Source organism: Carassius auratus, unplaced genomic scaffold (genome assembly GCF_003368295.1).
Source record: "Carassius auratus strain Wakin unplaced genomic scaffold, ASM336829v1 scaf_tig00017060, whole genome shotgun sequence".
NCBI classification, from domain to species: Eukaryota; Metazoa; Chordata; class Actinopteri; order Cypriniformes; family Cyprinidae; genus Carassius; species Carassius auratus.
Window position 1 is genome coordinate 749,870 of NW_020524735.1, and position 12,963 is coordinate 762,832.

Below are 12,963 nucleotides of genomic sequence, written 5' to 3' on the forward strand. Positions count from 1 at the left end.
TGGTGGTAACATGAAGGAATGAGTGGTACAGAGAAACCACTTAAAATAACAGGTCTCAGAGTCTGCACAACACCTTATACACACATACACACACACATTTAAGCACAGATGCACTTCTGCACACATACATGCACATAAAAACTCACACATTCACTCACACATGCAAATCTATTTCAACACTGCAGACTAAACACAAATACAAGTTGATGCATCTATATCTTTGATGCAGGTGATACATTTAATGGTCCCAAGAGATACCAAATAGTGTATTTTGTAGCCTAAACAAATGATATTCATACACAGATACAAGGATGAATTTTTAACAACTTTAACTATCACGACTATTGTGATGCCTATTTCTTTAATATACATTACGTTTAATCTATAATCTATAATCTATAAATCTATAATCTCTAAACTATACTGCAAGAGAATTTTATCCATTGGGAAATTACTGAAATTAGTTATTTATTTAGGGATGGACAGTAAATGCTGCAGGTTATAAGGTTAGGAAATATTCTTAGTTCATTATTTAGTGGAAGAAAACATTCGAAAAAATAAAATAAAAACAAATCTTAACAACAATAGCTTGCACAATGTAACATATTCAAGTATAATTTCGAAATAATAAAACGAAATTGGAACTCACTGTAAAAGTTTCACCAACAAGTAATACATGTCTACAAAATGACATATGTGGATAAAAAAAACCACTGTAATACAAGTAAAAAAAGAAGAGAATGATGCAAAGTTAATCAGATTTAATCTGACAAAATCCAAAAGCTTTAAAATTGATCATATTATGTTTTTTTATATATATCTTTTTGTGTGTGTGTGTGTGTATTTGATGCTTTAATGTTCAAAAAAAAAATTTTTTAACACAATTTTTTTTAAATACTGTACATTATTGAGGGGTTCTCTATACCCAACCTCTCTCAAACAAAGTCCCTCTTTCCATAAAGCGCACTCTGCTCTGATTGGCCAGCTGACCCAGTGCATTGTGATTGGCTAAACACTGCAAGCACTCGTCGGAAATATAACGGTCCTTTCCATAATCGCAAGCTTCATCTTTTAAAATAAATGTAAAGACAGTTAATAATGTCCATAGTTTAACCATCAGTTCAAGCTTGAAACGGGAACAGAGTGGCATGACAGACACAGTGATGAAGCTTGTATGTGTTTGCACTGCATTACACAAGCCACAGACAGTTAAAACGGCTGACTCCACTGAGTGACCCTGTCTCTCTCTCTCTCTCTCTCTCTCACACACGCGTGCACGCACACACACACACACACACGAATGTGCAATACGCTAAACTTCGCATTTGAACATTCTATAACAATGTAACTTCTAATAACAAAACATAGCCTACTGACATAAGGTAATTCAGAAGTGCCAGATTGTCATAGCAAAATCAGAATTACCTCCTCACCTATGTTAACGGAACGATCGTCCATAAAATGTGTTGTTGTTCTGTTGTCAGTAAACTTAATTCCTAAATGTATCTAGTTTCAGAGGGACAAATAAAGTGCTTTTGTTTTTGCCTAAATACACACAGCATCTCCCTTACATGGCTGCTTCAACACTAACTGTGGTTACTGAAACTATGCCTTCTTTCTCTGCATGAACATTTGGGTGGTATTACAAAAACATTTCCACATTGTGACGTAGACATGTGGGGGCGTGTTTGAACGAGCCGTTTTAGGGGGGTGTTGCAGAGTCTTAACTTTGATAAAGAATATCTCTTTGTTTTTGAGACTTTAGTCTTTGCAACTTTACAGAACTGCTTTTAGCACCAAGAGCTTGTAACACTCCAAAGAGAAAGAAATTTGAAATCGCATCATACAGTATGACCCCTTTAAGGCTATGGGGAAAATTTCATTATTCACTGTGAGAAACTATAATCTGTTTCTGAATTCTAAGTTTATCATAAATATATACAAATAATAATGTGTGCCTAATTCACTTATTGATAAGTAGCCATATTTCAAAGAGATAAATGTCTGACCCCTTTCCTTTCTGGTGGTTGTCACCTAAACCTACCACCAGCCCACATTAAGTTTTAGAACTATAATATGGACGATATTAGTCAAAGTCAAAGTCTGCTTTATTTTCTTAATTCTTTCAGATGTACAGCACATACATACAGACAATTGAAATTGTGTTACTCCCAGACCCTTGGTGAATACAGATAACACTTACAGAAGAGCATAAAAAGACAGATAAATACAGATTATATATAAAACACAACTATACAAATAAGGGCTTGTAAAAAAAGAAAAAAAAAGTTAAATAAAGCAGCACAAGGCACATGGCAAATAGAGTGCAAACCAGTGAAGTAAACAAGCAGTGCAGATAAAAAAGTTTGTAGTGCAATGAACTTATTCATTGTGATTAAAGTTACAAAAAGCTCAGAAAGCAGTTCTTTATGTAAACTGACTGAAGAGGTATTTGAATGTGGTCAGTTAAATGCTGAATGAGATAGTGAGCAGAACAATGCTGCACAAAGTATCTGGTGCAGGAGCTCGGGGTTGAAGAGGGGGGGGGGGCAAGGTCGGGAGGGAGTTCAGCTTCCTCACAGCCCGATGAATGAAGCTGTCCTTCAGTCTGCTGGTCCTGGCCTGGCAAAGCTATATGCTGGTCCAAGCTGTGTGATGAGTGGGTGGGATCACCTGCGATGCAGAGGGCTTTGTGGGTGAGATGGATTCCGTAAATGTCCTGGGGGGGTGGGGGGGATGGGGCACCAATGATCTTCTCAGCTGCTCTCACTATGCGTTGAAGTGTTTTCCGGCAGGACACCATACCCCACAGTGATGCAGCTCGTCAGGATGATCTCGATGGTACCTCTGTAAAAGGTGCATATGATGGGGGCTGGAGCTCTGGCTCTTCTAAGTTTGCGGAGGAAGTAGAGATGCTGCAGTGCTTTTCTTGGCCAGTGCTGCGGTGTTGTCAGTCTAGGAGAGGTCCTCTGTGATGGGCACACCCAGGAACTTGGTGCTGCTCACTATCTCCACAGTCACACCTTTGACGGTCAGAGGAGCATGTTGAGTGTGCACTCTCTTGAAGTCAACAACAATCACCTTCATCTTCTCCACATTCAGAGAGATATTGTTGTCTCTGCTCCACCCATCCAGGTGGCTCACCTGGCTCCTGAAGTTTGTCTCATCACACTCAGCAGAGTATAAGCAGGGTTTAGTTCAAATGCTTAGTCCAGTTTAATCCATCTTTTTGCTACAATGCAATACCCTATTACCACACAATTATCAATCACACATTTGTTGCACAATAACACATTCTAGCTTTTACAGTGCAGAGTAAATTCCATCAATGGCTACATCAGCTGGTGAGTCTGAAAAGCACTTAAAAAAAGTATTTGTGCCTAAATCCTATCAGCAAATATGCATATGAAATAAATCTGATAAATATTTATTCAACTCACTCAGAAGCAACATGAAATAAGAAAATTAACAGTAATTGGTTAAATAGTTTTCTTGTTGGAGTTGAACAAAAAAGAACATCCTGCCTAGTTTGGCAGCACAAACTAATCAAAATGAGATTTAAATTGCTAAAAGTTTAGTTTCTTCTTTAATAAAATCCTCCTCTTATCTGAGCACGTGACTGCCTTCTCACTTGGTTGTCTTGTCTAGAACAACCTGTAAAAATAAATACATTACAAAAATAAGTATTTTCAAAGATAAATGCAATAATAATAATAATAATAATAATAATAATAATAATAATAATAATAAAAAACACTACCAGACATTGTTGACACACTCAGACACTGTTCACAAATACTTCTCCTAAATATGAAACCCACAAGAACAAGAACTCCACCAAGCCCTAAAGAACATGGCAACCTAAGCACTGCTGGACAGAGCCTTTCTTCTGAAATGTATACACATGAAATGTATCTAGATTTAGTATGAACACATAAAAGAATGGTATTATAAATACTTATGTCAGAAAAGTTATTAAATTAAAGCAATGCATGTTTACCATTATTCACCTGTTTCACAGATGATCAGACTTTGAGAATTTTGATGCTGAAACTTTCTGACCTACAATCATTCAAAGGTTTAAAATAATTAAGGAATCGGGATATATTTTAGAAGTTCAAGTATTCTTTTAAAAATGCAAAAATATAAAAAACATTTTTTTTTTTTGCTTCAATTTACAGATAAATGACAACCACATAAAAGGATACATAAACCACATAAAATGATAAATAAAATGTATAAGTATAAATAAAATGTATAATTAATTAATTATAACACAAACATTGTTTTTGTTTTAGGACTGTAAGTCATTGTGATCATTTTAATTATAAATTTTACCTTTAATGAACAGATATGTTCCACTTCCAAACTCGATAATAAGACACATTTGATCCACAATAGTACACTCTTAATCTGACTGAATGATGCCTGAAATTGTCAGATTGGAGCTGCTACCCAATCTATTTCCCCTGCATTGATCATTTTTTAATTTATTGTAAAATATGGGATCTTGCAATTTACAACATGATGAAATGACACAAGGTTGTTGTTATTTTAGGATCAAAACATCACAATCATGTTTAGTGCAAAATAATGAAATATAATTTATAATAAATATAATTTTACATTAAAATAATACTTTATAATCATAAGAATGGGTGAGCCAGTGGCTCAACTTACCCCAGGGCCTTTGGCTCAATTTACCCAGCTCCTACCAATTTAACAAACTTGTATCATCCAGCAGTTTAGAGCAAACCACATCATGCTGACATACTATAACCTTTTAAAGCACAAACAAATATATATATATATATATATATATATATATATATAATTACTTGTCTGTAATTGTTCAAAATAAACGTTAGTCCTTGAACATATAAAAATAACTTTGAACAGTAAAAACACAGTTTTTTTTAAAACCTAAATGTAGTTACCAAGCATTCCATGGGCCCCTCGCCTTCACAGGGTGAGTAACATGCTTAAATCTACAAATATGTGTGGTCATATCACAAATTTTTTTTATGTTTGTCTAGAAACAAGGGCTGGCTCAACTTTGTTGTATGAATTAAATTTGACTGAAATGCTTGTATTGAAACATTTTGCAATCTACAAATGATAAAACTGTGGTAGATGCATAGACTGCATTAAAAAGGGGCAGATGTTAAGTTTTGTGAAGGATGGCCACCGGTAGGAAACCTTTTAGCTAGGTTTAAGGTCAATCTGCATAACTGTGACTGTAAAATAGTTATTTTAGGTATGGCAATTACATATTTTGAGTGTTGATATTTGGGATATGTTCTCACTACTAAGAGGGTTAATTTAATTAAAACTAAAATTTGGTCACCGTAGCTAACCTTCTTTTTACCACCTTTTCACCACTTTTTTCAAAATTTTGTCCCTGTGCTGTGGTACAAATTTCCCCTCTTTGATCTCCCACCTCTTCCTGTTGTTTTGTTATTTGTTTGTTAGTTTAGGCCTTTGGGTCTCCACAACAGCTGAACCACTTTCTTTTAAATTCAGTTATGTGCCTTGGCTTCAAAGTTTTCAGAGTAAGTTTTCCTCTAACTTACTGTCTTAGTTCAACCTGCAGGAATGATTTAAGTGCAGGCTGCAAGCCGATCACACACGAGTGAATGTAAAGAGCTGACCCAGACAGACAGAGCCTGATGGACATCTTGGTTTTATTTACTCAATGGCTTTTACAATATTTTTTTAATCAAAATGTTTGAAGTTTTTATTTAATTTTTTACTTTGGGCCAGTTGTCTTTTCTAGATGCAATAAATATTTAATGTTATCTTCAAACATAACATCTTGTAAAATATATATATATATATATAGACTATATATTTTAAACAATACTTTACCTTTTTGCTGCTTTACTTTTAAATAAAAGTTTGCAAATTGTATATATATCAAACGGATTTGAGTTTTTTTGCTGTTAACAATATAATTCTATTTTTCAACATACTGAGATGCTTCTTTGAGATAATATCCTGACTGTCCTACAAACAGCAGTAATGTTCACAAGAAAAGGTTACAGGAAGTATGTGAGGTCACAAAAAGTCAATACAAAGGTGTACAGTATAATCTTGCAGTTTATCAAGGCAAGCCAATCGTTCACAGACTGCCGAGATGATGATGATTATGTGGATATCTGTCATGCTTCTATGTGAAACGTGTAAGTGCAATACATACTGTATCTAAATGCATTTCTTTAATAATTATCTTTAATGGTAACTCACCTCCAATTTTCTATTCCTATTTTATTTTTATCTTCCTCTATTATTTACATTACTTTATCCCTTTAGAGAACCTTTGTACATCACATAATCATTTTTAACATAGGCTATGACTGAAATAAATTTAATAAGGGCTATATTTTTCTGTTTACTGCAATAATTTTAATCAAAGAGTGTATTACCTTAAACATGTGTTTTACTTATTTGCTCCTTCACCCCCTCCTACAGACCCAGCACATTCTAAGATTGTTCATCAACCAGATCCAGTGATGGTAGTCTCTGTTGGGGACAATGTCACTCTGCGTTGCTTTATTCTGATGGATCACAGTGATCCAATTACTTGGTACAAGCAAACTTCTGGACACCAACCACAAGCTGTTGCAATGGTGCAGAAATTAGCCAAAACTCCTCATTTCTTTGACAACATTGAATCCTCACGCTTTAGCATCGAGACAGACACAGAAAAATGTAATTTAAGGATTTCAAATGTCACTTCATCTGATGAAGCTATGTATTACTGTGGCTGGAGAAAGTATGAAACTTACTTTGCTGGAGGCACATATTTGGCTTTTAAAGGTTTGTGTTTTATCCCTGAGAAGTAAATTTATTGAAGATTAAAAAAAAATGTAGTCTAGTTGTTAAAATTTCTTACAACATAATTTTAAGCTGAAAGGGGGGAAAATCCTCAGTAAATGAATGCATTTAAAAATGGGATTCTATGAGAGTAATTATTTGTGACATATGATTATTTGCAAAATTATAGTCCATGTTATTTTGTTTTCTAAAGTAAGACCTTTGCTTAAACATGTGTCTTTGTATATTTCAGATATAGCCCTCTGCATAAAATGTCTCCATGTCTGTTTAGGGTCACAAAACCACCGATATGAATCCAAGGTGACTGTTCTTCAGCATCCCGTATCAGAGCCAGTCCAGTCTGGAGATACAGTGACCCTGCGGTGCTCTGTGCTGTATGAACACAGCACCAAAGATATCAGGATGTTCTGGTTCAGATCAGATTCAGGACAATCTGTTCCAGAAATCCTTCATACTCATAATTATTCTAATCAGTGTGAGACTGACTCTACACAGAGCTGCACATTCAAACTGTCCAAAAACATTAGCAGTCAAATGGACACTGGCACTTACTACTGCGCTGTAGTCACCTGCGGAAAAATTCTGTTTGGGAATGGAACAAATATAAATATGGGTAAGTGCCTAAATATATATATATATATATATATATATATATATATATATATATATATATATATATATATATATAATTTTTTTTCTCTGGCTTTTAATTATTTTGCAAGGAACAAAAATATTTGGAACTAATATATTTCTTTTTTTTCTTTTTTGTTTTTATGAAGAAAATCTATTTGTTGTATAAAACAGACAATACAGAGCATCTATATGCATATTCAGTAAATGTTTAAATTTTAATTTATGTATAATGTAAGAATCATTCAAGTCTTTTCTGTTTAATATGAATCATAAATGTACATCTCTGCAACTGACAGGGTAAATTAACATACACACAATGTGTTTCGTCTTACTGTCCTGCAGTAAAGCCAGTGGATCCTCTAGTCATTATCTTGGGTGTGTTATTGGGCATTTGTGTGGTTGTGATCACTGCTCAAGCTATTTCAAGTTTTAAAAAGGAAAAATACTACAACAGCAAAGGTGAGCTTTTTATTTAACTTGTCTCCTTAAAAAAGTGCTTGATTTAATGGGCTTCAATAAAAATCCCTCTCTTTGTGGGTAATGTAAATTAGATTAAAATGACTAGTAAAACACATCTGCAAAATGTTTTGAGAATGTTTCTGCCTGATCTGAATGATTAAAATCTATGGGGGTAATATTCAGCTTTTTTAGATACCTGAAAGGCTTCCATTACAACAATGTTTTTTTCTTTCACCCAGAAAAAATGCTACAAGACACTGAAAAAGAGCATCCCTCCAGTCAGGTGTGTGTCATAAATCAATTATAATTCATAATTCAAAGAATGAACATTTCTCACAGTTCAAAAGTTCTGTATATAAAGTACTTTAAAGAACTATTCACTTATAATCTGCAAAGGGGCAGAAAAGTATGTTAATGTAATGTCTAATGTCAAAGAACTTAACATACATGCAAGTTTACAAATGACCTTTTACACAAAATCTGCCACTTTTCTGTTGCTTGGATGTGGTAAAAACCCCACAGATGTAGAAGAATCATTTGCATTCTCTTCTGTTACTGGCCATATTTATAACCTTGAAACCTTAAGGTTACACATTAAATTAAAAAAGAATAAAAGGGGCACATGGAATACGGCTTTTAATAGGGCTGTGCTCCTGGATGATATGTGTATCAAACAGATGCTTCTGTATTAATACAACAGCAAATGCCGTGGCGCAGGTTTAAAAAAAGAAAAACAGAACAGAAAAGTTCATTTTAAAATGTTAAAGAGTTTTTCTTTTTTTCCCAACTCTTAATTACTCTGGAATTAGAAATTGAATTATATTATTATTATTATTATTATTATTATTAGTTTACAGGGTATGGTGGTTTTGCTGTTGTAAATGCTACTGTTGTTTTAGAAAAATATTTCTCTTATTTAAAATAGAATTCTATTCTAATCCTGTTTTTTTAATAATAATGATAATAAAAACAGGATTGATAAGTATAATTTGGAGTATAAGAAAATCAGTATGAGCCTGTTTTACCAGTGTTGTGGTAATAATTTTTTTTAAGACACTCATTTTTTTTATAAATACTGTAATAATAATAGTTCAAAGTATGAATAGTTTTTATTCAGCTAGCATAAAAAAGACAAGACACCTCGACATGCTTTAAATTTTTCCCAATCAAACAGCAAGAAAGAAAGAGAACAAGCACCTTTATTTATATTGATTTGTGTAGAACTACTGCATTTTTTTGCATTTAATGAATATTTGATTTTTATAAAATGTAAATTTCCCCCCTGCAATTTATTCAGGCAGGTGTTTTCACATAGAGGTTTCCAGATATAAATCTAGATTTAAATTAAAATAGATTAAAAGAGAGTCTATGCTATCGATAGTATGAGTATCCAAAATGAGGAGCTGAATAAAAAGCAGAAATGTCTTTACTGATGAAACAATACATTGAAGACAATAAACACACGATTGTGAAAATATATGGTTTATGTGAGTTTTCTCCAGGTACACATAAACTATATGAAAAATGTAGTACTGATTGACATATCATTTAGAAACCATAAAATATATTTCCTGCCTCATTCTGTGATAAAAATGGGAAAAGGTGTGCGTAGTAGTCATTAGGAAAACACTGATCATTGTACATTATATTCTTAAAGTGTACATTTGACATTAAATTATATGAAATAATAATATTAAAAAATATTTTTACGTGTTCTTTCTTTTTTAAATTGTGTGTTTCTGTCTATCATGTTTTAATCTCATAGGACCATGATGCAGTGATGTTGAGTTATGCTGCTTTGCATTTTAAGAAGGCAAATAACAGAAGAGTGCGAAGGAAGGGGGAAACACCTCAAGAAAGTGTGTACAGCCAAATCAACAACCCCAGTGTGACTGAGCATACTGTGATTGAGTACAGAACTGTGTAGAATCTAATAGACAGCAAATTTTTTATTTACTAACTAGCTTTGTCTTTCTGCAATTTCCATTTCCATTGCATACAACATATTTGAATTTATACAATTGGCATGACAGAACTATTCTTTTTTATTCCTCCACCATCCCACCCTCACACAAAATTCCTTTAGCATTCCATTTTAAATGGAACATAATAAGTTGTTGTAGGACATTTGTTCAAATTGTAGATTTTACTGAACAAACAACGTTGTATTGTCAAAGCATACAGTTCTTGTACAGTAATTGTAGCGAATATGGTAAATTAAAGAAATATGGCCATTTTTTTTTTGACCAAGATGTTTCCTTCTTGAATGATCTTCATTTATTGGGCATCACTGTCTCCTCAGTCTTTGATCTTGATTAGCTCAAAAACTGGATCTATGACTGTTTAAAACAACAACAACAACAACAACAACAAAAAAACATCAATAACCAAAACAAAAACAAGATAAATAAATTTAAAAAGAAGAAAAACAGGTTAGTACAAAACCATACATTGTATTGTTCCTAGCAATTGGAAAACTTTGAATTTAACATCTTTTGACTGCACAAACAAAAATTTGAAAAGCACAAAACAATAACTTTACCTTTGCATGAGACACTTCAAAATGTTGCTGGCTACAGACTGGACATAAAGCTATAAAAAAGATATATATGTATTTTTAACACTGATTAAGGATTGCCTTTCTAAACAATATAAATCAACAACAACAACAAAAAAAAAAAAACATTTTTGCAGATATAACGTAAGCATGAAGTTGAGGTAAACAGTGGTTTTATATCAAATGTCATTACTCTTTCTACGTTGTTTAATCTATGATTCAGTTTTTGCTGGTTTTCAAGTTACATTTGAGGTTATAGGAGTGCAGAAGAGCATTAAAAAGATATATATTATACATGTGACGCATAATATAAAGTATAACAAAACTGACCATTTCGTTGTTTAATCCTGATGCAGAGAAATATGATCCACACAGCACATATTCCAATAATGTTGCACAGAAAGATGACAACTGCCATAAGATAATCTCTCTCTGTTGGATCTACAGCTGAAAAAAAAAAAAAAACAGAACAGTGCAGTTGTTTATTATTATTACTTTTTTAATGACTTAAAATTACTCTTACAACATGCCCACTGAGGAGCTTAAGAAATGTGAATGTATCTGATTTCATTTTCATGGGAATAAACTGAAATTTTCAGTAGTAGAAGCACAGCCAGTTTAATGTCAGCAATTGTTTTTGCTTAAAAATTGGAAATAATTTAGTTTCAACAAAAAAAAAACAAAAAAAAAAAAACAACTCACCTGCAGTGTTAAAGGATGATATATGTAAGAATACCCCATTTCCAAACTCAATATAAAAGTAAATCTCCACTCCACAGTAATAGACCGCCTCGTCCCAGGGATTAATGTTCATGATACTAAGAGAAAGTCTTTTCTTTGACCTGCTAATATTGAAGCGTGTGTTCAAAAACCCTTTATGAAAAATGGGATCAGCAACAGCTCCAGCCTTAACTATAGCAAATGGCTGCTGGCCCTTGATTTGTTTGTACCAAAACATGTCATACATGATGTAGTTTTCTGCAAAAAAGCACTGCAGAGTCACGTTGGCACCAGGGTCAACTGCCATAACAGAGTCCGGCTGATGGAGAACCGTGCAGTGAGTAAAATCTGAAACAAACAAGCATAAAAATAAGCCACTGACTTAAAATGCATTAAAGTATTATTATTATATTTTCAGGTTTAAAAGTATATGCTGTCCAACTGAAATATTTTGGCAGGCTAAAATGTCACTTACACATATTAAGATAAAGTACCCCAAATGCCTGGATAATCTGGACAATCATAATTTGTAGCACGACCGTAGTTTTGAGACAGTATGATGCATGCCTTTGCTGCTGTTGGCTTCCTGTTCTCACAAACCTTTCACCAGACATCGGACATTAGTCAAGGTGTGATGGAGGAGGCAAAGTGAAACCACAAGTTTCCATTCTACGCATCTGTTTCTTTTAGTCTGAAGACCCTAAATCTAAAATGAGAATCTGAAAAAGAAAAAAAAAAGTTTATCAATTATCACCACTAATAAGGTTTCTTTAGCATCCAGCCTGGGACTGAAACATAATCTTAGTATAAAAAACTCTAGCATGTGTTGTACAGTAGGTCTTGATAAAAATCTATGATATTTTTAAGAATGGTGTGAAAACATGTATATATAATTTATTCTGTTACAGTTATGTGTACACATACTGCAGGTCGTCAAAAAAAAAAAAAAAACGAAAGTAAAACTGTAAGACAAGGAAGGCCTTTTGTCTTGGCTGGTTTTATTTTGGCCTGCTGGTAATGCAGATGTTAACACTCATGTCCCGAGGGCAATCATTTTTAATTTAGTGGGTTTTGCTGCCCCCATGAGGTGAGCTCTGAGATTGCAGGTAACGACAACCCTTGGTTAACCTATCGCAGGGGTCACCAAACTTGGTCCTGGAGGGCCGGTTTTCTGCTGAGTTTAGCTCCAACCCAAATTAAACATACCTGAACCAACTAAAAGGACTTACTAGACATAATAAAATATTTCCAGGCAGGTGTGTTGAGGAAAGTCGGAGCTAAACTCTGCAGGACACCAGCCCTCAGGACTGAGTTTGGAGACCCATGATTTATGGTGTTACCGAAACAGTACAAAAATATGATCATTTAACATTTAAGTTTAAACAGCATTAAACAGACCTGTTTAATTGTAAATTTAAATGAACATCATCAATACATTAAACTGCATTGAATTAAAATTTTCAGATGTATGTAAAAAAAGATCAACACACAAGAAAACAAACCTACATCACATTATTAAAGCTTACTTCAAACGAAAGTTAATTGAAAGAAAAATGCATATGCTATGTTTTGAACTTCTGACATCAACCAGTTTCTTTGAAGTAGGCCTACATACTTCTCATGTAAGAAACCACATATATCGCACAGAAATGAGTTAAATACTAATTTCCATTGAGCCAGAAGATATGAATACTAACTGATAAGCAACAGTAAACTGAGATGCACTTCTAATTAACAACAAAACAACCAAAAACTTT

At 33.5% G+C, this 12,963-nt stretch overlaps 1 protein-coding gene across 1 annotated transcript; it reads left to right on the forward strand.

Annotated features, from left to right (window-relative positions):
* The first annotated feature begins 6,934 nt into the window (after nucleotides 1-6,934).
* Nucleotides 6,935-9,866, forward strand: LOC113075460 (uncharacterized). Its single transcript, XM_026248185.1, has 4 exons — nucleotides 6,935-7,450; nucleotides 7,813-7,929; nucleotides 8,169-8,212; nucleotides 9,695-9,866. Exons 1-4 carry the CDS (start codon nucleotides 6,985-6,987, stop codon nucleotides 9,854-9,856), a joined length of 789 nt encoding a protein of 262 aa, XP_026103970.1. The 5' UTR covers nucleotides 6,935-6,984; the 3' UTR covers nucleotides 9,857-9,866.
* Nucleotides 9,867-12,963: the final 3,097 nt, after the last annotated feature.